The 26,535-nt window shown below is 34.1% G+C and overlaps 2 protein-coding genes across 3 annotated transcripts in view; one reads left to right on the top strand and one right to left on the bottom strand.

The window, feature by feature from the left end:
- Positions 1-18,887, top strand: part of LOC142334571 (uncharacterized) — a 59,771-nt gene extending 40,884 nt beyond the window's left edge. The window contains exons 12-15 of one of the 2 annotated variants that reach the window (XM_075382703.1): positions 690-830; positions 10,878-10,981; positions 11,172-11,374; positions 18,374-18,887. In XM_075382703.1, the coding sequence (XP_075238818.1) occupies positions 690-830; positions 10,878-10,981; positions 11,172-11,374; positions 18,374-18,554 (629 nt within the window). In that variant the 3' untranslated portion in view covers positions 18,555-18,887. Of the gene's footprint in view, positions 1-689; positions 831-10,877; positions 10,982-11,171; positions 11,375-18,370 lie in introns of both variants that reach the window. The other variant, XM_075382702.1, reaches the window with a different exon arrangement.
- A 614-nt stretch (positions 18,888-19,501) lies between these two features.
- LOC142334952 (uncharacterized) lies at positions 19,502-23,221 on the bottom strand. Its single transcript, XM_075383281.1, has 4 exons — positions 23,123-23,221; positions 22,264-22,522; positions 21,479-21,871; positions 19,502-20,832 (listed from the first exon to the last, which is right to left on the bottom strand). Exons 2-4 carry the CDS (start codon positions 22,454-22,456, stop codon positions 19,502-19,504), a joined length of 1,917 nt encoding a protein of 638 aa, XP_075239396.1. The 5' UTR covers positions 22,457-22,522; positions 23,123-23,221.
- Positions 23,222-26,535: the final 3,314 nt, after the last annotated feature.

The following is a 26,535-nucleotide window of genomic DNA, read 5'->3' as shown; positions in this document are numbered from 1 at the left end:
TTCAGTCAGGAAAGTCGCTAACATCTGGGTTCTCTCATTAGTTGTTTTTTGTTTTTTCAATTGCCGGTTAGAGAAGCGTTTCTTATTATTTTGTATGAAACATATATACAAATATATACTGTTTTTCCTCCAAATATCTAAAAGTCTACTTTTTAATGTTTACTTTTAAGTTTAAAGTCCACTTTAAAGTTTACTTTAATGTTTAAAGTCTACTTTTTTAGTAATTCTTTAGAGATCAACTTCTTTTTGCTTGGACTCATCCTTAACTCTCCGATTTTTAACTATTCGAATCATTTTTTCGTTATCTATTTCCAAAGATGATAAAACTCCTTGTGAAAAATTTTTGTTTTAATATTATTGTATCAAAAATCCTTTCTTTGTGATTGAGCAGCGATGAATTAGTGTTTCTTGTTTTTTCCTTTTGTCCGTTTTGTGTAATTTTCTTTTTCTATCTCCTAAGATATCTCCTAAGTTTTTATTCGATCAGAAAACATTTATTGGAAGTTTGGATGCTTCTTGTATCTCAACCCGTAATTATTCTGAGAAGTTTCTATTAGTTGAATTTATAACTCTCCTGATTTTGTATTTAAAAGTTTTTGTTTTACACATTCCTACTGTACCCCCGACCTGACAACTGCGTCAACTTTGACCCGTTTTGATTTATAAAATCTGGACTTGTTTTTGTGTAGATTCCGCTCGCTTGGAGAAGAAAGCCTCGCTTACACAATCTAAAGCAAGACCTCGGCCGAACAGTGCACGGCCAGTTGTGAAATCGTCTGAGGAGCACTTCGGAAATAGTCAGCAGATGCCATCGCGCAAAATGGTTCAAGGCTAGTTGCTTTAAAATGGTAAAAGTGTTCACTTCTCGATTTCTATACGTTTTATTCTCTAGGTTGTTTTAACGTTTACAATACAAGAATTGGATTGTAATGGTGCTCACTTTTTTACGACTCGAAGAGGAGTATTGGAGAAGTCCTTTTTTAATCAATCTTATTGGAGTGATTTTTGAAGCGGGAAATGAAACGCGTGAAAAAATTTGGAGTAATTTTGGTGCTTAACAAAAGTGAAGAGTGGAGCGAACAAAGAATGGTTTTTGTTCATACCGCTGTTTTTGAGAGAGCGAGAAATTGATGTGTGAAAAAATTTTCTCTAAGCGAGCGAATTTTTTTTGTTCACGTGCGGCTTTTAAAAGCAGTTTATTGGCAACTTTTGATGGTTATGAGGTTTGATTATGATATTGTGTTACTTTTATGCTTGTTTTGATAAGAATCGAAGGTTTCAAGCAGTTAATTTGAGTTTAATGCTAATTTGGAGTTTTTTATCAGTTTTGCTGATTTTTAGACATAATTTAATGATTTTTTGCCCCTTTTTTGTTTTACTGCTTTAAGTGGGATTTAAATAGAAAATTGTTACTTAAGGAATTTTCAGATACCAGTTGATTAAAGTTTTGTTGGTATAAAATGTTTTTTCTTAGGAAAAATTACAGAAAAATTGAAAAATTTTAAAGCATTTTTCTTAATTTTTTGCAGTTTTTTTTTCATCTTAGACCAGTTTCTTAGACTATTTTGACTTGCCCATTTTTGCAAGCTTCATTGCTCTAATTGCAAAAGATTTTTTTGGCTTTATGTTTCCTTGTACTATTAAAAAAAACTCATTTAGTTTTTCTAGTGTTTTTGTTCAAAATGTTTTTGAATGCCGTTTTTATTCTTCCTTAAATTTTTTGTGGAATTTGTGGAGCTTCAGGGTTCAAACTAGTTGTTTTAGTTGTTTAGATATTAGTATGGGCAATTTTCTCCTTCGAGTCGTTTCCGGAATTCTTCCGGCTATGTTTTTTATTTTTGTAAGTTGTTTTTACACATTTTTTTCATGGTTTTGAGCTTTCAAAACGGAATAAAACGGTAAAGCTCAGCGGGCATCAAGTTTCATTTGAGGACCTCAGCCGCGATTAGTAGGTCTCCAAGTGCTCAGAGTCGTGAGGAGAAGGCCAACTGGGAAGGCCGTATTTCAAAGTTGAAAGGTCATTTTTAGGTCAATTAAGGTCATTCTTTCAAATTTTAAAAAATTTATTGTCGACATCTAAGTTTTCCGAGCTCCAGGAGCCAGGAAATCTCTTATAGAGTTTGATAATAGGGTGATAAAAGTTCTTATTGGCCATGGGGTAGTTTTTATCATTTTATTATCACAAATTTTTTTCACAATATTTGATGTTTGATAATTAATATCACAATAATTTGATAAAATTTGCATTTTTTTCAAGTTTTTATTTTAAATCTTTTGTCAATTTTTAGGTTTTTCCAAACTCAAGGGCCAACGAACCTCCTCAGGGGTTTGATAATAGGTTACTGCATTGATTCTAGTAGTAATGGCACAGGTTTTCTTTTTTTAATATCACGAATTCTGGCAGTTTTTTTCAACAGCGTGTTTTCCGTACCATCGGCACAAAAATCTCGTTGGTTTGATATTAATTTCATGCATAGTTGTTAGAGAAAATGGGCTGGCCATCAATTTTTTAATAACACGAGTTAAAGCAATTTTTTTGATAAAATTTAAATTTTTTTATTTAAATTTTTAAAATTTTAAAGTTATCAATTTCCAAATTTATTTATCTTTCTGAGCCAGTGAAACTCTTTGAGGTTTGAAAAAGAGATACTAGATGTCCTCTGAAGACAATGAAATGGTACGGAAATTGTTGGTATCGCGAATTTCAGCAAGATTTTGTTAAAATTGTCGTTTTTTTTAAAATTGTTTTTAATTTTCTTTGTTTAACGATCTTTACACCCCATCGAAACTTTTTGAGGTCATTCAGATGGCTCACATGGCAGCACGCTACTGACCAAAACTTAGTTTCGAGGTTTTTTCTGCAAAATTAAGAGTCATTTTGCAAAATTTTGCCCTTGTTTTTTTTTGGAGCATTTGTCATATTTCTCGAGTTTATCTGCCTTTAATGAATAATAAGTCTCTTTCAAGTCTTCTGAGTGAGTTCATGGGTATCGTTAATTGTATCTTGTTTGGACTTCAGGGTAAAAGCTTCCAGCGTTTTAGCAATGAAAGTTTTGTTTAATTTGTTTGATTATTTTATTTTTCAACTTTTGAGATTGTCTTTTTGGCTGGGATTGTTCAATTGATCTGCTGGTCAAGTACATTAGTTCTCAGTTTTTCAGTGTTTTTCTTCATTTGTCCGGCCATGTTTTTATATTTTTTTAAGATTATGTTTTTCAACTTTTTAATATTGCTTATATTTGCAATATTTGATAAAATTTGAAATTTTGAAAATGTTTGTCATTTTTTAGGTCTCTCGAGCTTCAAGGACCAAGGAATCTCCTTCAGGTTTTAATTATAGGTTACTGCCTAGTTCCTGGTAGCAACGAAGTAGATTTAAACATTTTACCGTCACCAATGCAACTTTTTTATGGTTTTGGTAGTATGTTACTGCAAAGTTGCTAGGGGCAATGGAATGGTTTTCAACTTTTAGATATCTCAAATTTTTTCAATATTTAAAAATTTTATCAAATTTTATCAAAATTTGATTTTCAAATTTTCTTAAATCTACTATCTTGTTCCAATTTTATCGATCTTTATGAGCCAGTGAAACTATTTAACGCTTGAAATAGGGATACTGGATAGTCTATGGAGAAAATGAAATGGTTCTGAAGATATGAATATTTCGAATTTTAGCAAGATTTTGTTAAAATTTGGATTTCTTTATAAATTTTTTGGAAATCTTTTGTCGTTTTTCTAAGTTTAACAATCGTTACTGGCAAAAGAATCTGAACTTAAGTTTTGCAGATGGGTTACTTGACAAAACTACAGGAGAAAAAAGTTGTTTTTAACATTTTCTGCGAAGTTGAGAAATTTTACACTTCTGTTTTTTTGAAGCGGTTGTCATATTTCTCGAGTTTACCTACTTTTAGTGGCAAATAGTTCTTTCATGGCCTTTGCGTGAGTAATTGAGTAAATTGAATTGTATCATATATAGCATGCAGTGTAAAAGCTTCAGGAGTTTGTATTATGATTCTTTTAGCAACGTTTTATTTTTTTAATGTTTGATTATTTTAGTTTCTCAACTACTATTTTGTCTTTTTGGCTGGGATTGTTCCATTGATCTTTTGGTCAGGTACATTAGTTCTCACTTTATCATACAATTCTTTGAATTTTTTTCTCAGGACTTGTCCCGCTATGTTCTTTTTGTAAGATGTCTTCTCACCTTTTTTCATGACTTTGAGCTTTCAAAACTGGATAAACCGGTAAAGCTCAGCGGGTATCAAGTTTCATTAGAAGCCCTTAGCGCCGCGTTTAGTAGTCCGTAATGTGCTTAGAGTGGTGAAGCAACTGGGAAGGCCGTATTACAAGGTTAAAAGGTCATTTTTAGGAGTTTTTGAGCTCAAAATGTTGCAATTTCTTGCGTTTTTTTTTGTCTTTTTGCGAATATTTTGTTCGACCAGTCTAAAATAGGCTTTTACGAAAATTGATAAAGGTCTTTTGCAACAAATAATTACTTATTATGATTATTATTATTATTACATTAGGTCTCACTTTTTCCTTAAGTTCGTTGAATTGCTTTTCAGGACTTGTCCTGCTTTGTTTTTTTATTTTTGTATGATGTTTTCACACCTTTTTTTCATGACTTTGAGCTTTCAAAACGCAATGAACCGGTGAAGCTCAGCGTGCATCAAGTTTCATTGGAAGCCCTTAGCCGCGTTTGGTAGTCCGTCAAGTGCTTAGAGTCGTGAAGCAACTGGAAAGACCGTATTTCAAGGTTAAAATATCATTTAGGGGTTTCTGAGCTCAAAATGTTGCAATTTTTTGTCTTTTTCCGAGTTTTTTGTTTGACCAGTCTAAAATAGAGGTTTGCAAAAATTGATAAAGGTCTTCTGCATTAAATGATTATTTTTTATTAGCCCATTTTAATTACCAGTTTAAGAGCTATATCATTTGGTACTCGAAACGTAAACACGCAAATTTTACAATTTTGCTCAAGTTTTTTGAAAACTTTTGTCATTTTTTGAGTTTTTCAGCCCTGAATGTCAAGCAAAGTCCTCAAGGGTTTGATAATAGGAGTTTTGTTTTTAAATAACTTCAATTTTTTCAAGATTTTTTGAAAATTCTTCACCAGCCCTAGGTGTAAAGGAACCTCCTCTAGGGTATAACAATAGGTTACCGCATAGTTTCTAGTAGTAATGAAATAGTTTTTTATCATTTTAACATCACAAATTTAACCATTTTTTAAAAAAGACTTTCATTTTTTCGCTTTTTTGTTATTTATCACGATTATTTAAGTTTTTGGAGAACCAGGGCCGAGAAGACAACTCTAGGGTTTGCTAATTGGTTACTGAGGAATCTTTTAGTGCCCATGTAATGGTTTTCAATTTTTTAATATTGCATATTTTTACAATTTTTGATAAAATTTGAAATTTTGAAAATGTTTGTCGTTTTTTAGGTCTCTCGAGCTTCAAGGACCAAGGAATCTCCTTCAGGTTCTAATTATAAGTTACTGCCTAGTTTCTGGTAGCAATGGAGTAGATTTTAACATTTTACCGTCATGAATGCAACATTTTAAAGGTTTTGGTAGTTTGTTAGTGCAAAGTTGCTTGGGGCAATGGAATGGTTTTCAACTTTTAGATATCACGAATTTTTTCATTATTTAAAAATTTTATCAAATTTTATCAAAATTTGATTTTCAAAATTTCTGAAATTTATTATCTTGTTCCAAATTTATTGATCTTTATGAGCCAGTGAAACTATTTAACGCTTGAAATAGGGATACTGGATAGTCTATGGAGAAAATGAAATGGTTCTGAAGATATGAATATTACGAATTTGAGCAAGATTTTGTTCAAATTTGGATTTCTTTAAATTTTTTGTCGTTTTCTAAGTTTAACAATCGTTGCTGGCGAACGAATCTAAACTTAAGTTTTGCAGATGGGTTACTTGACAAAACTGCAGGACAAAAAAGTTGTTTTTAACATTTTCTGCGAATTTTAGAAATTTTACACTTCTTTTTTTTTTGAAGCGGTTGTCATATTTCTCGAGTTTACCTACTTTTAGTGGCAAATAGATCTTTCTTGGCCTTTGCGTGAGTATTTGAGTAAATGGAATTGTATCATATGTGGCCTGCATTGTAAAAGCTTCAGGAGTTTGTTTTATGATTCTTTTAGCAATGTTTTTTTTTATTGTTTGATTATTTTAGTTTCTCAACTACTATTTTGTCTTTTTAGCTGGCATTGTTCCATTGATCTTTTGGTCAGGTACATTAGTTCTCACTTTTTCCTTCAATTCGTTGAATTGCTTTTCAGGACTTGTCCTGCTTTGTTTTTTTATTTTTATACGATGTTTTCACCCCTATTTTTCTTGACTTTGAGCTTTCAAAACGGAATAAACCGGTAAAGCTCAGCGGTCATCAAGTTTCATTGGAAGTCTTTAGCCGCGTTTAGTAGTCCGTAAAGTGCTTAGAGTGGTGAAGCAACTGGCAAGGCCGTATGACAAGGTTAAAAGGTCATTTTTAGGAGTTTTTGAGCTCAAAATGTTGCAATTTTTCACGTTTTTTTGTCTTTTTTCGAATTTGTTGTTCGGCCAGTCTAAAATAGAGTTCTGCAAAATTGATAAAGGTCTTTTTAAGCAATAATAACTTTTTATGACCATTTTAAGAGCTATATCATTTGGTACTCGAAACGTAAACACGCAAATTTATACAAATTTTACAATTTTGTTCAAGTTTTTTGAAAACTTTTGTCATTTTTTGAGTTTTTCAGCCCTAGATGTCAAGCAACGTCAAGGGTTTTATAATATGTTAATGCATAGTTTCTAGTGGTAATAGAATGATTTTCAACATTTTAACATCACGAATTTTAGCAATTTTTTAATGAACCTTGAATTTTCAAATTTTTAAAAATTTGTTTTCATTATTTAAGTTTTCCGAGCCCCGGAAGCCAGGAAATCTCCTATAGCGTTTGATAATTGGGTACTAAACATTTTTGCTGGCCAGGGACTGGTTTTCATGATTTTATAATCAAAACTTTTTCCAATGTTTTGATAGAACTTGCAATTTTTTAGAATTTTTGATATTTGATAATATATATCACAATAATTTGATAAAAAATTTTTCAAGTAGTTTTTTTGAATTTTTTGTCAATTTTTAGGTTTTTTCCACATCAAGGGCCAACGAACTTCCTCCGGATTTTGATAATAGGTTACTGCTTAGCTTCTAGTGGCAATTACAAAGGTTTTCACTTTTAAATATCACAATTTTTAGCAGTTTTGTTTAAATAAAACTTGAAATTTTTCGAGATTTTGAAAAAAGTTTTTACCGACGAGTTTTCTGGCACCATGAGCAAAGGAATTTTCTCTACGGTTTGATAATAAGCTACTGCATAGTTGCTAGAGGGAATGGATTGCTTACCAATATTTTAATATTACAAGTTTTCACAAGTTTTTGGTTAAATTTAAATATTTTTCGCAAATTCTGGAAATTATTATCGTGTTCCAGGTTTATTCATCTTTATGAGCCAAAGAATTTCTTTGAAATTAGAAATAAATATACTGGATAGTTTGTTAGATTTGTTTGAATGTTTTAGTTTTTCAAATTTTGAAATTGTCTTTTTGGCTGGGATTGTTCAAATGTTCTGCTTGTCAAGTACATTAGTTCTCAGTTTTTCTTTCAATTCTGTGGACTGTTTTTCAGGACGTGTCCTGCTGTTTTTTTCATTTTTCTGAAATGTTTTACCACCTTTTTTCGTGACCTTGGGCTTTCAAAATAGGATGAACAGGTAATGCTCTAGTTGTATCAAGTTTCATTAGAGGCCTCGTTTGGTAGTCCGTGAAATACTGAGAGTGGTGAAGCTACTGGGAAGGCCGTAATTTAAGGATAAAAGGTCATTTTTAGGAGTTTTTGAGGTCTTCTGTTATGTAATGGTTTTCAACTTTTTAATTTTGCTTATATTTGCAATATTTGATAAAATTTGAAATTTTGAAAATGTTTGTCGTTTTTTAGGTCTCCGGACCTTCAAGGACCAAGGAATCTCCTCTAGGTTTTGATTATAGATTACTGCCTAGTTTCTGGTAGCAATGAAAAAGATTTTACCGTCACGAATTTTTGCATTTTTTTGATAAAATTTGCAATTTTCAAGTTTTTCTAAAATTCTTGTCGTTTTTCCAGATTTTTTTCGTTTTCAGCCTAAGCGGCCGGGCAAATTTTTTATGGTTTGGTAGTATGTTACTGCAAAGTTGCTCGGGGCAATGGAATGGTTTTCAACTTTTAGAAACCACAAATTTTTTCAATACTTAAAAGTTTTATCAAATTTTATCAAAATTTGATTTTCAAATTTTCTGAAATTTATTATCTTGTTCTAAATTTATCGATCTCTATGTTCCGGTGAAACTATTTAAAGCTTGAAATAGGGATACTGAATAGTTTTTTGGAGAAAATGAAGTGGTTCGGAAGATATGCATATTACGAATTTTAGCAAGATTTTGTTAAAATTTGGATTTCTTTATAAATTTTTTGGAAATCTTTTGTCGTTTTACTAAGTTTAACAATCGTTGCTGGCGAACGATTCTGAACTTAAGTTTTGCCGATGGGTTACTTGACAAAACTGCAGGACAAAAAAGTTGTCCTAAGATTTTCTGCGAAGTTTAGAAATTTGACACTTCTGTTTTTTTTGAAGCGTTTGTCATAGTTCTCGAGTTTACCCAGCTTTAGTGGCAAATAGATCTTTCTTGGCCTTTGCGTGAGTAATTGAGTAAATTGAATTGTATCATATGTGGCCTGCATTGTAAAAGCTTCAGGAGTTTGTATTATGATTCTTTTAGCAATGTTTTTTTTTAATGTTTGATTATTTTAGTTTCTCAACTACTATTTTGTCTTTTTGGCTGGGATTGTTCCATTGATCTTTTGGTCAGGTACATTAGTTCTCACTTTATCATACAATTCTTTGAATTTTTTTCTCAGGACTTGTCCCGCTATGTTCTTTTTGTAAGATGTCTTCTCACCTTTTTTCATGACTTTGAGCTTTCAAAACTGGATAAACCGGTAAAGCTCAGCGGGTATCAAGTTTCATTAGAAGCCCTTAGCGCCGCGTTTAGTAGTCCGTAATGTGCTTAGAGTGGTGAAGCAACTGGGAAGGCCGTATTACAAGGTTAAAAGGTCATTTTTAGGAGTTTTTGAGCTCAAAATGTTGCAATTTCTTGCGTTTTTTTTTGTCTTTTTGCGAATATTTTGTTCGACCAGTCTAAAATAGGCTTTTACGAAAATTGATAAAGGTCTTTTGCAACAAATAATTACTTATTATGACCAATTAAAGAGCTATATCATTTGGTACTCGAAACGTAAACACGCAAATATATACAATTTTTACAGTTTTTTTTTTCAAGTTTTTTGAAAACTTTTGTCATTTTTTGAGTTGTTCAGCCCTAGATGTCAAGCAACGTCCTGAAGGGTTTGATTATGTTATTGCATAGATTCTAGTGGTAATAGAGTGATTTTCAACATTTTAACATCACGAATTTTAGCAAATTTTTATGAAACTTGAGTTTTTTTTCAAATTTTTAAAAATTTGTTTTCATTGTCTAAGCTTTCCGAGCCCCGGGAGCCAGGAAATCTCCTATAGCGTTTGATAATTGGGTACTAAAAAAACTTTTTGGTGGCCATGGACTGGTTTTGATTGTTTTGATATCAAAAATTGTACTAATTCTTTAATAAAAACTTTCAATTTTTCACAATATTTGATAACATATATCACACTAATTTGATAAAATTTGCAATTATTTCAAGTAGTTTTGTTTTTAATTTTTTTGTCAATTTTTAGGTTTTACCCACCTCAGGGGCCACTGAACCTCCTCCACGGTTTGATAATAGGTTACTGCATAGATTTAGTGGCAATGATACACATTTTCATTTTTTAATATCACGAATTTTAGCAGTTTTGTTTTAATGAAACTTGAAATTTTGAAAGATTTTTTGAAAATTTTCACCAGCGAGTTTTCTTGCACCATGATTACAGGAATTTTGATAATAAGGTACTGCATAGTTGCTAGAAGAAATGGATTGGTTACCAATGTTTTAATATTACGAGTTTTTTTACAAATTTTTGATAAAATTTAATTTTTTTTTATTATTTTTTAAAATTATTAGCATGTTCCAAATTGATTCATCTTTATGAGCCAGTGAAGTTCATTGAAATTAGAAATAGAGATACACGATAGTCTCTGGAGACAAAGAAATGGTACTGAAGTTTTTGATATCACGAAAATTACCAATAATTCGTTAAAATGAGCCTTTGTTTTTCAATTTTTTGAAGTTTTTTTTTGTTTTGCTGAGTCCAACGATCTTTATAGGTCAACGAAATTGTTTTTTAGGTCTTGCAGATAGATCACATAATGGCAGCATTCCACGGGCCAAAGAATGCTTTTAAACATTTCATTTCCGCAAAATTTAAAAACATGAGTTTTGTACTTGTCAGTTTTTGGAGCATATCTCATATTTCTCGAGTTTATCTGCCTTTAGTGGATAATAAATCTCTTTCAAGTCTTGTGCGTGAGTTAATGAGTATACTGAATTGTATCATATTTGGCCTTCAGGGTAAAAGCTTCAAGAGTTTTAGCAATGAATTTTTTGTTTAGTTTGTTTGATTATTTTAGTTTCTCAACTTTTGAGATTGTCTTTTTGGCTGGGATTGTTCATTTGATCTGCTGATCAGGTACATTTGTTCTCAGTTATTCGTTCAATTGTTTGGATTGTATTTCAGGACTTGTCCTGCTATTTTTTTTTTTTTCATTTGAAATCTATTGCGCTAACATTAATTACAGACTGAAATCTCAATAGGATTCGTGAGCTTTTTAATTGTGATTCAGCAGTGTTTCCGAAACATTTCTTCTTTTTCCAGCGGAGTTCCAGCGGAAAAAGGACAAATCAGGCAAATCTGTTTACCCTGTGGCGAAAATTGATTCATGGATTGTCAGGTCTCCCAGGGACGCCAACACACAATATGTATGTTGTAATGGTTATTCGTAACTTATAAAAATTTTGCTTAATTTATTGGATCTTGAGCTTGTCGGTTTTTTTATGTTTGAATGTAGGTAGAGGAGTAAAAGTGAGAAACAGTAGAAGTTTTGCCTGTATGCAATAACAGTCACGTTTTGTTCTCAATGGATTAACTTCGCTTCTATTTGTTGAACAGACGCGCTCACCTATCAAGTCGTTCGGGCGTCCGACAGGAGACACCCATGAACTAATCCTGAATTCCTCTTCTGGTAACCAGTCACCCGTTGTGAGAGAGTCGCCACAGCCTTTCACCACTACTGTCCTGGAGAAGCAACTGAGTGAACAAGCGAATAAAGTAAAAGACGCAAGAGATTATCAAGATGCCGCTTTTGATGCCAGGTTAGCATATCATTTTCAGCTGGCAACATTATCATTGAAAAATGACTTAGATTGCGTAATTAAGGGACTTCGTAAATGATTTCAACGTCTATTTCCAACGTTTGTTCAATCATTAAAAGCAGAAACAGTTGCCTATGAGTTCAGCAATTCATTCAAGTTGTCGAGTAGTTGAGATTTTTTCTTTTTGAATGTTCTCTTGGTACACACTTAACCAAATCGCGTTGTCATATGATCAGAAAAGGTCACTTTCAAACGTAATTTCATTCAAGTTTTAGCTTCGTTTTTGTTTCTTACAGAAAATACCGTTTTGTTATTTTTAGATAGGCCCAACGTTTTCCTCAAAAAATGATGTATCTGTTGCTATCTATTTATTATAGGAAGGCAGTCTATTTCGCAACAATGTTTGGCAATCTGTCAGTTATTTTCTAAAATAATGCCTTCATTACGTTGTTTTTGATCGTTAAAGTGTTCTGAGCTGGTAAGAAATTCTGCGTGCTCATAAATCAGGCGTGAGCGTAATTTTTGAGTCCTTTATATTCCCCTAATTTCTGACGATATACATGATTGCTCTATTTGTTCAGCTTATAGAAGAAACTTTGCTCCTAAAACGGTACTTAAGCAGTTTAGTTTCTCCGACTAATAATTGTAATGTTTTGTTTTTCCAACAGATGCAAAATATAAATAAAATTCAGCAAAGTAAATGTCTCTGGCGATTAGGTTTTTGTCAAGTGTTCTCTTTTTTGTTTTTCGTTTTCGAAATGGTTTTTGAAGTTTTATGTAAACGAAGAATTCTATGAATGGTATACGATGAATTCAAAATTTTAACCGTGTCGTGTTCTCGAGCACGAGTGACAAGATTTATAGTATTATAATAGTTGAATTACATTCGCCTCATTGTACAAAAATTCACATTTTGTCCGTATCAGTATAAAATTGTACAGATCCGTCTCGAGATAGATTACCTGATATGGGTTAATTTTCATCTTAAGTATGAACAAGTTTTCCGCTTGCCGTATATGGCAATTACTAGTGCAGTTTTGCACGTAGCACATTGTTCTCCCAACATGAGAACGTGTCTTTGGTTTCTACAGGGACGATTTTCGAGTTGTTTTATGATCATCAACAATTGTGGAAGGTATTTATCTCTCAAATTTACGGTTTATTTACGCTGACAGTTTTTGGTAAGTTTACGCTGACGAATTTAAACCAACGACTCGGTTCAATTGATAAGCCCTTATCCAATAATACGACTTCGCCAACATCAGGTAAGAAAGTTTTCTTTATATATCGAAGTTTCGACTTGAACTACAAAGTTCTCTACTTCAAGATATATCACATATCGGTTTTTCATATAAGATCGGTGGCGTGAGCCCTCTTAATGGGGGCGATTTTTCTGTTTTCATCTGTTTGTCTCCCAGGTTGCAAACAACGCTAACTCGCGACTGCTTTATTTTTCTTTTCTAATCTTTCTTTCGAGCATTGTTTCTGTTTAGCTGATAGGATTTTGCCCCTTTGCTATGATTTCTTCGATTTGTCGATTTTGAACGCCTCATTTTCAATGATCGTGCTTTGATATACTTGTTCCTATATCTTGAGGAAAAAGCATTAGCTTTATTCAATGTTGCTGAACTAGATTTTTCAAATTTGAACTCCCAAGTTCTGTACTTCGTTAGATATCACATCCTGCCTCCTTTTTATGAAAGATCTTGGGGAGAGCTTCTCCAACTTGTTCTGGCTGTTTCTGTTGTCTGCTCGAAGTTTTCGAGGCTCCTGAAGATTGTTGCGCTTCAGTTACTCAAGTTGCTTCTGTGTATTTAGGTATTGCCGAGTCACTGGTTGTGACTAATCAGCACTATCTCGTTGCATTTAGCCGGATTAATGAAGTGTTCATTCTGCAGATTATCAAGGTGGCTGCTGGAACCTTTTGTCAACTGTTCGTCCGGAGGACTTGTTCATACAGATCAAAGTCGGTGACCTTATTTGTTGCATGATGGACAGTCACTACAGTAGTTTCAGTACTGCTGGGACTTTCCCTCTCAAAAGAAGTTCCATATGAGTTTCGCTTCTCGTTTTGGAAGTGTTCCTATGTGTCATCAAAGCTCGTTGTACTAAAGAGCCAAATGACACATTCTGATTTGGACTCCGATCTTGAATAGCCCGTTTTTGTTCGGATCGCTCGCTCAGCAAGTCCGTGTTCTCTTTGATGGTCGATAGGCGACTCCATCTGTTCAATCTTCCGTGATTCCCAGCACTGTTTTTGGTCACTGCTAACAAACTTGGGACCGTTGTCTGACAAAAGCGTTTTTGGTATCCCAAATCATGCCCAAGATTTGATTCAGGAAAACTTTCATTGTTTGTGAAGTTCTGTTTCCCGCAGAAAAGCTTCTATCCAGCCTGATCCCGCGTCCACTATTGCTAAAGTTTTACCCTGCTCCTTAACATAACCCCAGTGCTCATGGCGTCTTTCCCAAACATCTGCTTCTGGCCAAGTAGATACTGTTTTACCCAGGCTAGGCCTGTATTTCGGCATTTGTACACTTACTGACGTATCGAAGAACATCTTGGCCGATTCGGGGCCACCAGGCTTTCATTTGAACTGTTTTTGTTGCATTTTTTCCGGGATGGGTCTCATGAGCTTTAGCATCACCACAGGTTATAGTTTGGATGAGATGAAAGGTAAGGAAGCACGAATGAATATACCGTTGTGGGTGGTCAGAGCATCTGTTGTTTCAATCAGTTTTCTGCTTTCGAGTATTGTTTCCAGTTGCCAATTTTTATTTTTACGACATCTTTGATTAATCGATTCGATTGCAGCTCAGTTCTGATGTCTGATTGGGTTACAGGTCGGATTGTATACAACAGATACTGCTCAAGATAAATCAGACTCTATCAATGTCGTCGTCAAAGTATAGTCTGCTCAAACATCAGCTTTGCGACATTGCTATTGCCCATCTCGTCATTCTTGCTGATGCTGTCTATGGCATTTCTTTGTCTGGTGCCAACAAATTTATGAGAGGTTTGTGGTCAGTCTGTAGAGTGAACTTCCTTCTGGGCAATTTTTTCAATTTTGTGACAACAAAGACAAGTGCAGATTACTCTCGCTCAATTTTGGAGTAGCTGTTTGGCTTGTGACTGTTTCCTGGAGACGTAGATCACAGAATATCCTTCTTGTGAGAAGACCCGCCTATTGTTGTGTTCGAGACGTCTGTTTTCACGGTTCCTTCTTTTGTCAAAATGTAAGGCTTTTTGCTCTTCGTTTTCCCAACTAAAGTAGTCTTTTGGACTTTCGTTCAAACGTATCATCTTTGTAGCAACGTCTGTTATTATTTGACCATATACAATTTTGCGGAGCCGACAATAACTTTAGTTCTCACATGTTTGATAGTGGTTTCGCATTTTTTTTTCTAACTATGCTTAGGGTTGGGTGCTGTTCTTTCTTTAGAAACAGAGTCACCATGAAAATTAATGCTTGAAACTGGCTATGAGTAGGATTTTTTTTCGTTGATGGTGGATTTTTTTTGACAAATTTGACTTTTGACTGCAAGCATTTGCTTTATGTATTGTTCCTTTGTTTTTCCATAAAACAGTAGATCTTCTTGAAAGGTGACCACAACCTTAATTCCTTTAACAGTTGACTTGATGCAATTCTTGACGATTGACGACGAGTTCTTTCAGCCGTGAAAACGCCTGCACATCTTGAACAGTCTTTGAGATATGTTGATTGTGCATTTTTTCCATGCTCGTCTAGTTGAGGTTGATAGAATCCGTCTGATAGATTGATTTTGCCAAAGTATTAGGGCCCTTGGAGATTAGGGTAAATGGTCTGGGATTGAATAATCCTCGTCCATAACTTTGACATTAATGTGAACCGTCAAGTCCACGCTCAAATCTTAGAGCTCCATTTTCCTTCCGCTGCCACACTTCTGGTAAAGCATTGTAATCTCTCATCACACACTGTGTTCAAGCTTTATTGGGGTATTGTTTCTCCCAATTATTGCAAATTCTTTGTCGGACTGTACAACTACTAATTGTTGTTGCTTCTACTTACTTCCGTTCCACTCAACGTCACATGTTAGTGATCCAAGGAGCGTCAATTGATGACCTTCATAGGCCTCGAGACGTCTGTTTTTTCCATCTGACAGGTTTATTATGCTGAGTCTAGATGAATGATGATATCGCGGTACTATTAGCACCGGTATCAGCTTGCATTTTTTGTGTCCTTTTACTGTAATGCACTACATTGTCACTGACCTGTTAAACGTTTTCCTTTTTGCGGTACATTCCCTTTTCTGTTTTGGATATGGTTTGACCACCTAGCATACATTCTTCCTCCCAGAACTTGTTGTATTGGTCAAACTTAATTGACTTAGGCTGGGATTTACTTCTGCACATTTTAGCAGAGTGCTCCAGCTTTTCACAGGTGTTACTTGTTCAAAGTCGGAGAGGGCTTGTTGCTGTGTGGTTTACCTCCACAACTGAACTTTAGGCTTGACTACTGAACTGTAAGTTTTCTGTTTTTTCAGAGATTACTTTTATTCCTATACATGCTTCTTTATGACGCGCTAGGAAATTGTCATCAGACTCTCTTACGCCTTGGATAAAGGACAGAAGTTTAGACCTTTCTGCCATTATAACTCTCTCTCTCTCTCTCTCTTTCTCGAGGAGAAATGTAGTTTTGAATTGCTATTCTGATCTCTAATAGCTTATTAGGGCTCATAAGGCTCATAAGTTTCAGAAGTGCGTCTTAGCTGCACGTACTAGGAAAAGATTTGTTACCTGTAGGCTCACGATGGTATCGTCTGTGTTGACGTTGTCCTCTGCGCCCCCTTTCGCCGCAAATGACATGATCCAACCAATAAAGGATTCAGCATTCGGCAGATCCAAGTTTTGTCGGTCAGTCAGTGGCGTGGACACCATTTTCGTTGTCTAGAGCACGAGTAACAAGACATTCGATTTTATTACAATTAAGTTTAAAACAGTCTCATTGTAAAAAATTCACAATTTTTTTGTCCGTATCAGTATAAAATGTACAGATCCGTCTCGAGATAGATTACCTGATATGGGTTAATTTTCATCTTAAGTATGAACAAGTTTTCCGCTTGCCGGATATGGCAATTACTAGTGCAGTTTTGCACGTAGCACATTGTTCTCCCAACATGAGAACGTGTCTTTGGTTTCTACAGGGACGATTTTCGAGTTGTTTTATGATCATCAATAATTGTGGAAGGGCGAATTTATCTCTCAAATTTACGGTTTATTTTTGCTGACAGTTTTTGGTTTGAACAAATTTAAACCAACGACTCGGTTCAATTGATAAGCCCTTATCCAATAATACGACTTCGCCAACATCAGGTAAGAAAGTTTTCTTTATATATCGAAGTTTCGACTTGAACTACAAAGTTCTCTACTTCAAGATATATCACATATCGGTTTTTCATATAAGATCGGTGGCGTGAGCGCTCTTAATGGGGACGATTTTTCTATTTTCATCTGTTTGTCTCCTAGGTTGCAAACAACGCTAACTCGCGACTGCTTGATTTTTCTTTTCTAATCTTACTTTCGGGCATTGTTTCTGTTTAGCTGATAGGATTTTGCATTTTTTTAAATCTAGTTGGCTGAGTATAACGAGTCGTTTTAGTAAATAACTTTTATATAGTTTCTAACAAATGGAATATTTTTCAGGACATTTCAGGACTTATCCTTTTTATAAGGACTTTCTCCCGTAACTGTTTTTTGCATGTAAAAATTTCTGATTTGATTATATTTTTAACTTAAATGTCATTTGTTTAATCAAATAGATCTAAAGGTTTTAGTGTTTAAACGTTGTGAAGATTTGTGTAATTTTTGTTTTGACTCATCTTTTATTTTAGTTTTACTCAATAGTACCCGACTTAAAACTTCTTGTTTGCGTACAAATTTGGCGATTTTCGAAGTAGCATATTCATGCATGTTTTTGGAATTGGCAATTGAGTTCTTGTTGACACTCAATTGTATTCTAAAATATTAGTTTCTCTCGCACGATGTTTGAATTAATTCTTGTGCTCCTGTATGTTTTTTATGCAACTTTTCTGCTGCAACTTTTTGACATTGCGAGTGAATTTTACGTGCTTGAATTTTTCTGAAGTTTTGGGTGATCTAAATTGTTATCTCATTCTCAATTTTTAGCAGCTTAACTCATTTTCATCTGAAATTTAGTTGACAACTAAAATTCAGATAAAAGTGCGATGCAGTTGCTGTCATTTTTACTTGTATACGCTAATAGTGGTTTATAATTACCTCCAATGACGTCTTTGAAGTCATTTATTGAACTTATCGCCCTTCCCACCCCACAATCTACCTCCGCGGACAAAATATTGATATTATTCTTGAAAGATATTTTGATAGCAAATTTTTGTAAGTGATCTATTTTCTATGAAAAAAAGTTTATAATTTTAATATTATTTAAAAGATCATATGTTGTTTTTGCCAGGCTTGAGAATTGTGTTGGATCGTTCTATGCCGCGCCCCTACTCGAACAAGCTCTCTTATTGAAAAGCGTAAACTTTAAAAAAAAAGTTTGAGAGCTTTACTATTTTACTGCAATTTTCATTTGGTATCCAAAGTTTTCCCCCTCTTTTTTCATGAAGCACTAGTTCAGTTTGTCTTATTTGTTTACTGTATACTTTGCTGCATCGAAGTGTAATTGCTTCATCTTTGTTATGTAGCTTCTTTGAATTGAAACGATTATACTCTATTCGATCATTCTATGTTGCTTTATCAGTTTATCCGAATGAAAAGAAAAGATACGAATTGATTAGAGATAGCTACCAAATTATCTGATTCACGAATGCAGTTTTGTAGTGAATTGTTTGATGGCAGTTCCGGATAGCATGGCAGCTGTCTTTTACAGGATTTGTGTTCTTGTATACCTTATTTATCAAGCAATCGTCCACTCACCTTACTTCAGCTTAGTTTGAATGTCAAACTTGCTCAAGTCTTAAATTTTTCCTGTTTTAGTAGATTCCACTCCGAAAATGACGAGTCTGTGCTTCGGTTGCCCCTCGATTCTCTCAAACAGAACAATGTCTATGATGACGACCTTGAGAAAGTATCACTGACGTCACTCGCATCTTCAAGATCCATGGCTTCTGAAATCCTGGATAGAGCCAGAAACCGGAGAGATAGACTCAGATTGAAATAGTTGATCACAAAGACTAACACTGATAAACACAACGTATCCTTTTCGTTAAAACCTCAAGCTTATTTTGTGACCACTTTACAAGCCACAGTTGCAAATGCTATATTCACCAGTCAATTCTTTAACATACTTGGTTTGTTTAACATACTTGGGCGTTATAAGCGGAAAAGATGAACAAACTCTTCAATGAAATCATGGATAATTTTTGAATTCTGTCGTCAATTCACCCGCCAGACTTCTTTTCTATTCACTTAATCGTTTTTTAAATTGTGTACAGTTTCAATTTGCAATTGTTTCTATCCTGTTTTCCAATTAATTCACTTATTACCAACTTTTTTCCGACATGTAACAGCAAAATAGCCAAAATTTGCCCAACATTTTACGCATTTTTGAAATTATAAGGAAGACTAATTTGGCACTGGGTAGTAAGTCAACCTTTCTTTGAGTAGTAGCTATGCGAGTTGTTCTCTCCCGAGTGTTGGAATTCTCCCGGATGGATAGCTATTTTGAGCAGACCTATTTCCAATGCGGATTTTTTTTTTCTGTGATTGACGTTTTTTTTCTGTGATTGACGTTTAGGCAACAATTTATTTTGAATTTTCTCAAATTAACGAGTCAAATAAAACTGCATGATTATTTCATCAAGCATGTGCACATTGCACTCTTGTTATAATTTCGTATTATTTTTTATATTATATAACCCTAATTGTTAGCAAAAGGATGATAATTTTAATTTCTGAGAAGTCAATTGGTTTCCGGTTAATTTTTTTTTAATTATACTAGACTAGTCTGAATTTATTTTAAAAATTTATTGTCATGGTTTTTCTGTAGAAGTTTATTTCTCCAATCTTATTTTGAATTATTGTTCGGGGGGAAGAAAAAAAGATTACGCAAACTAACTTTATTTTTCGTCAAGAACTAACTTTCAATAAATAAATATATTCACAAGTTTATAAGAGATATTGGAGATAAATTGAGTTTACGTGAACTTTTATCACAGCTTCTAACTCATTCAGAACTTTAATTAATTGCACTAGTGGTTCTTTCTTCAGCAGGTGTTGCAATTTCTCCGGGAACACCGACGCCTCCGACTGTAAATGAATCAACTTCCTAGAAAATTTTTTGGAGTAATCTAACAAATCGGAGATAGAATTGGTATTGTCCAAATTTTCCACGTTATTTTGAGATCGTGATAAGTTGTTTGATAACTTTCGGTTCCTGCGAGTTATTTTGACTGAAACCGACTGTGAGCTGGTGGAAGTAAAAGAAGTGTCGCAATTTTGCAGGGTGGTGTTGATATTAAGCGCTCCGTTTGAACGGGAGTTTTGTTTACTCCGCCTGATCTGTTGTCGGAATGAGGAAATGAAATCTGCCTTCACCCTTTCAAGTGTCGCCTTTGAAATGTCAACCGATAACTCTCTAGGCGCGTAACTCCCTGCTGGTTTATTTTGTTCGTATTGCTGATAAGAATTTCCCGACTCCTGTTCAACGTATGTCCTGTTCACTCTTCCAATTTCTTTCGAGCTGCTTTCATGTGAATTATCGGCTTCAGAAAAAGTTTCATTTAAAATGATTTCATTCGAAGTCAAATTTAACTTCTCCAAAGCTTTCTCCGTCTCGTCTTCAAAAAATGGGGCTATATTTTGTTCACAAGGGACAGTTTTGTTCATATCTAAGGGCTCCTCGTTGGCATTGCGACCGTAACAGGGGAAATTTTGACAAGCTGAAGTGCTATTTGATCTGTTTTGCAAAACTTCGGATATAAAATCTAAATTTTCGTAGATTGAAGAGCAATCGTCTTCTTCTAGCTCTTGTTTGGGTGAACGTTTGAGCTTTTTGACAGATTTTGATTTGGTCTCTGTTTCGAAGCGCGCTTCTGTCTCTTTAAGAAGTTGCTCAATATTTGATATAGATTCGTTTAAGCACTGACTGTTGCGCTGTTTAAGAATCTGCGGAGAGGAAAGTTTGGCTAGGGGCTTCAGTTGTAGTTGTTTGTTGATAGGAACACTTGGTGTTGTTGAGGATGATGATGACGATTCCTGCTGTTGACTCATATGCTCGTGGCTAGTACTTGTTGGGATATTGACGTGTGATAAAGTCTTCTGTCCAATAGAGCTATTGAAGAGAAGGGTGATTAAGTGTGGAATGTGATTTGAGCACCTGTATACGATCTCAGTAGTCAATTGTAGTTCCCGGAAAAGTGTCTCAATGTCGTTCCTCAATTTGCGGTTCTCTTCAAATAGTTTTTCAGACTCCTTCTTCAAGCGCTGGCAGTGCATGGCTGAAAATAAAAACTGTTCAGATAATTAGAAGTGATCAATAAAAATAAAATTGGAAAAAAACTAAATTTCCCGTTTATGAAAGGAAAGAATTATTTTGTCTACAAAAAATGATGGGACGAAATCTGTACATTGATCCAATGAGGTCTGGATATAGCCTTCTTGATGTTGATAGGCGAAAGAATAAAAACTGATCAAGATCATTAGTAGCTTGTGATAATTAAGCCAGCGGATATTGCTGATAATTAAGCCAGTTAAGATATTGCTGTATTTTTGAAGTTTATTCTGTACCAGTCGTGTCAAATAATTTTCTCACTAGAATTATCAGCATACACAGCTTTGGACAAAAAACTACCCAATTTGAGGTTGGAACCCCCCCCCCCCCCCCCCCCAAATAAAATATCCCCACTGAAATAAAACCCCACTTGACTGTTATCTCCGTGGGGGGTTTATTTACTATTGGAATCAGACTGTGGGGGGTTTATTTCCTATACAGTCTATGAAACGGTGTCAGGACAATTTACCCAATTCCATTTTACCCAATGCCATTATAAATGGAATTGGGTAAAATGGAATTGGGTAAATTGTCATGTAACCCTGTGAAACAGCAAACTAGCAGCGGTCGAAGTTTAAAAAATATACGCTTACCTAAATTCCGATGTCCATTGTCGTAACAAACTCCCCCGTTCACACTACCATACATAGAGCAGTTCCCCCTCAACGAATTGCCTTGACATAAAACACTCATATTGTGGATACTACCAAATGCTCTTGGGTCCAGCGACTGGTTCAGCCTGTCTCGGGCTACTGTTGTCTGACTGTAGATGTGGTTCGCATATGGATCTCCTGAGATCACAGGGTTAAGTGTGGGTGCTGTGGTAGGGTAACGATTCTCGGCTGCCGTGAGTTGATGATGAGTATTGAATGTAGACCTGATCTTCCGCACTCTCCTTCGTTCGGACGGGAGTATTTGCTCCTCTGGGTCACTCTCAGAACTGCTACTTGTGGAGTAATGCATGTCCGGCCGCATCATTAGATTAGCTAAACATATGTTTGATTGGGGAAAATTAGGAATGAGCTTAAATATAAATGTGGCTACATCCACTCCTATTTGTTCTGAGCTCAACTCAAAATTTAAGAACAACCTTTATCAATCTTCGAAAAGCCGTACTGTATATTCTGCTCTTGAAGGATCAATATAATTATTATAATAAATCATTCTTGATGATCGGTCATTTGATGAGTGATTCTTATTTTAACTGTTTCCTTAAGAGGCCATTATTGTGCTTCATTTTCCTAACGCATTAACAATCAGAGATGGCCACTCAGTTGCTCAATAAATTTGCCATTTAACAGCTAAAAAATGACATTGTATTTGGTTTTGGAAGAACCACCGAAATATAGCTGAGTCCAGATTTTACATTGGTACTCACAGGTGTTGAGTCGGTGATTGGAAAGAGGTACTGATGATGATGCTGATGTCGATGAAGATACAGTCGTCTTTTTAGGACCACGCCTGTCTTTTCCACCGTTGCCTGCACCTACACCTGCGAAGACTTTTCTTGATTTGCTTCCATTTGTCTGTTTGTTGTTAGAATTGGGTTTGAGGAAGGAAAAGCCACCCATCGTAGTAGTTGAGGTGGAGTAGGTTCCACTCCAATTGCTTGAAGGCTTCAATATCTAATCAACTGTCTACAACAGATTTTATTATTATATAACTGCAATCACAAAAGTGTAGGTAATTTTTGTGTACGAGTGTTTTCGTAAAACTTTATATTTCAGAAAAGCATAAATTTTCGTAAGATGAAGAGAACTTTAAAATATTTCAATTGAGATCATTAAATAGTTAAAGTGAAGAAGCAATCGAAATAAATAGAATTCATTTTATTAAATAAATAGAATTAGGCAGAATGTTTACTGACGTTTCACGACCCCAATTTGAACGCTTTTGTTAGAAAATGAAAAGAGAGACGCTTCAAAAGTAGACGCGTTTGGCGAAAACCCGCCTAAGTCAATATAAAAGTGACCGCTTCACTTTAATAAATTTCAAAGGGGGCAAGTACTAGCTATTTAAAAGAGACCACTAATCCCTAAATTTGATCCAATTACCAACAGCCCACTAGGGTGCGACAGAGTTATGTCCAAATCCCTCAACCAGCCGAGGAATTAGCCCCCTTTATTAATTAGATCACGCGCTTAATCAGCTTCAAATTAACAATATACACAAACTAAAACGTGCGTTTTGTGGAACAAACTCTAAGTGAGCATTAGTGTAATTGGTTTAATACGTACCAAAATTCATTCACACAAACGGAAGATGTGCAATTTGTCACCCCCGTCTGAAACAATAATCCTTTTTATCTCCTTGGGTGTAAAAATGATAAGAAAAGCAACAACAGCCCTATTATTTTGAAAGACAGGATTGTGCCATAAATATTTCAGATGACCAGACGCATTATCGAGGGACCTTAAAAACAAGTAAATAGAATTTTATGTAAAACGTTTTTCCTGTTTTTCCAAGATAAGAAATGCGCCGTGATTTGAAAAAAATACTGAAGAAATCACTTTGTTCTTTTGTTAGTCAATGGTCGAAATCATTTGCGTAAAAGGTTAGCTTTGAAGAATTTTCCTACGCGTTCAGTTTTCTCCGTTTTCAATTTTACAATTTGCCGTAATAATGAATAAAAATCACAATTATTTCTTGTTTCGCGATTAGTTATTTGGTGAGAAAAACGAGGGAAAATGGTTAATTTTGTTTTGATAACGTGTAATATTGTAATAAGCAGTTTGAATGGTAATACCCTCTGCCAAGTAATCTCATGTTAAAACAACAAAAATCCAAAGCAAGAGAATTAAGAGTGGTGGAAATATTCCCACAGATTATGAACCCTCTTTTGAAAAATGAGGAATAAAAGGAAACAGTGAGAACTTTGGTCCTCTCACTAACACTTAATTGTACTTCATTTATTGTGTTTAAACGGGAAATCGAATAGAAAAGTATTCTGAGTGACAAATTTTCTAAATTTATTTCTGCTTTCCAATAATTATTTATCAATTATTCAATCAGTTATGTCATCAATTATCATCAGCTAAAACCACACATTGACCCATCTCTAATTTTATCCACTATAAAATTAGAATAATTTAAGAATAGAAATCCTAACTGACCAAAGTAAAAATAAATATTTATTGTATAATCTAAGTAAACCACATAATTACCAATAGATTCAATTGTATTTAGAGATGTTGGTACATACAGAGAGAAGAGATTCTTGAATTAGTTTGGTAATGGTCTCGAAGCAGTGATCACATCGCCTCATCTCACCAGTCACAGCCGGTCGCATTTATGTATGTCTTGATAACCGAATGCCAATCTACATGTCAAGGTACACATCTAGTAAAACTAATTAACAGCACGCTGCAAGCTATATCAACATTTACAGAACTTTTAGCTTCGACGCATTTTTTTTAGAACAAATTCTAAAGCTGGAAAGTTGTCTGGGAATGCAGCAGCTGTAGGGTCATTGAGATCAAATTGTGAACCAACGAATTGGGAATCAATCCCTGCAGCTATTTGCTGAAAATTGGGAACAATAAAGCACCAACAATGTGTTTGGTAAAAAAATATTGAATGGCACAATTAAATTCAATTAGTTCAACACAATTACTTCAATTAAACCAAATTAAACCAAAATATACATCAAATCAATTTTCTCATCAATTGTAGGCGGAAACTATTGCTCATTTTATGTTATATGCTAATCATAAAAATTCACGGAGAAATGCTTTTCTGCCATATGACTAAAAATATCACAGAAAGTAAGAGACGCTCAAAAACTGAAGCTTTGTGACTTCTAAATTTGTTTTATTTATTTCACTTATTTTAATCATTTTACTTTATTCTAATCATTAGGAATAGCTGTGGTTTAAAACTGATCCATCATTTCAAAATCAAATTGATGGAAAACAAATTATATGTAGGCAATTTAGTGACCTTACGATAATTACATTTAAAAAATTAACGTAATTACAAAAGTAAATGGCGTCAGAACAAATCTGAAATTAACAAATTAACCTGTACTTCATTAAAAAAGATATGAGAACTGTCAATAATGTGAATCGATAACAGGTCAACAAACAGAAGCAAAAAGTCAACGTTGAAAAATACGCATATACTTTTGAAGACAATCAATTTCAAATTGATTAAAGCCAATGCATATCAACTCAGTTTAAAAAGAAGGCTAATTTATACCTGATAGGAAGCAATTAAAACCTCTCATTATCCATAATTTGTCAGACGACTATAATAAATCACAGATGTGAAAAACGAAAAAAAATCATTAAATTTAACAAGAAAGCGGTATCGGAACCGTTAAAACACTTGGCTATTCATGAAAAAACATCAGAATTCTTAATTTTCGAATTTTTCAGCTACATTTTGGCCACCGCACTTTTGTTATAATATGGCACAAAAAAACAAAATAACACAGAATTGAGGAGATAACCAAAAATTACATGTTTCACATGAATATGCGTAGTACCAAAGCCAAGAGACCATTATTTAAAATTGAAACCATTATAAAGACTTCGCCTTCGTTCAGTAGATAAATGATGCAACCTGTCGTTTAAAAGATAATGCTACAGAATTGACAATTAAGATCAAAGTGACAAAAATTAGAAAACCACTAATTTTTCCAAGACAAATTTCAAGAATTCATACAAACCACATGCTTTCAACTAAAACAAAAACAAATTAAATTGCAGCTATTATGTTAAATTGAAACTATTAGCCTCTATATAAAATAGGCGTTTTTTGTAACCGTTCTTTGCAGAAAAGAGAACAAAAATAATCGCACGTCCTGACCAGTATCGAAAACTCACGAAGTTCTTATGAAAACACGTTTTTGAACTCTAGAAACTTCAAGCAAAACAAAACCAAAAGCAAAAACTTTGTTTGCTGCTGAAAAAAAATTGATAGACTCTATCAATAAAGAACTACGATACTCGTTGACCACAATGAAGAAAAAATCGAAAGTACAATAAAATTCATTTAAGAATAATACTTCAAGTACTAATTAAAATCATTAAAACTGATGGATACATTTTATAATTCAAAAACAGATTTATTCAGGTATACTTAAAAACAATTAGGGCAGTTAGGGCTTTTGATTGTTAAAAATATGCTATAGAACAAATAAAATGAACAAGAAATAAAATCCCAAACAAAAAATTCTTTTATTTTTACAAGTGAACTGTTTCACAGCCATTAAAACTATAATCTGTTTATTGAAATCTGTAAAAAATGTTCTTGGTTGCAGTTTTTCAATAGAAATTGAGGCTATCCTTAGAAATATTATTTGAAAAAGGAAGCAAACAACAACCTAAAATATAGGCAAATGTTGAAAATTCACATAACTTTCTTGCAATTGCGTTGTAAGAAAGCCAAGAAACGAATATTTAGAAGTAAAACCATTAAAAGAATATTTTTGCACTCTAATTGGTCATTTGTTTTGCCTTGTAGATCTTGAATTTAAGCAACTACTTGACAGAAGAAAAAAATTGACAATTTTCTCAACTTCTCGAACTTTTTCATAAAACAATTATATTCAAAGTCATCAGAGGTTTCAGATAACAAATGAAAGCATTGAATAGTTTCACCTATAGCTCTAAAACAACTCATTTGGACTTTGTTTAGAGAGAAGAAA

Source organism: Convolutriloba macropyga, chromosome 2 (genome assembly GCF_964194025.1).
Source record: "Convolutriloba macropyga chromosome 2, txConMacr16.3, whole genome shotgun sequence".
Taxonomy (NCBI): Eukaryota; Metazoa; Xenacoelomorpha; order Acoela; family Convolutidae; genus Convolutriloba; species Convolutriloba macropyga.
This window is presented reverse-complemented; position numbering and strand designations above follow the sequence as displayed.

What these genes read in the sequence shown, in the direction of transcription:
- LOC142334952 (XM_075383281.1), bottom strand. Translation starts at nt 22,456, where the DNA reads ATGGGTGGCTTTTCCTTCCTCAAACCCAATTCTAACAACAAACAGACA. An exon ending in CAATCACCGACTCAACACCT is followed by an intron (nt 21,872 to 22,263) that starts GTGAGTACCAAT and finishes ACATATGTTTAG; the next exon opens with CTAATCTAATGATGCGGCCG. An exon ending in CAATGGACATCGGAATTTAG is followed by an intron (nt 20,833 to 21,478) that starts GTAAGCGTATAT and finishes TTTTATTTTCAG; the next exon opens with CCATGCACTGCCAGCGCTTG.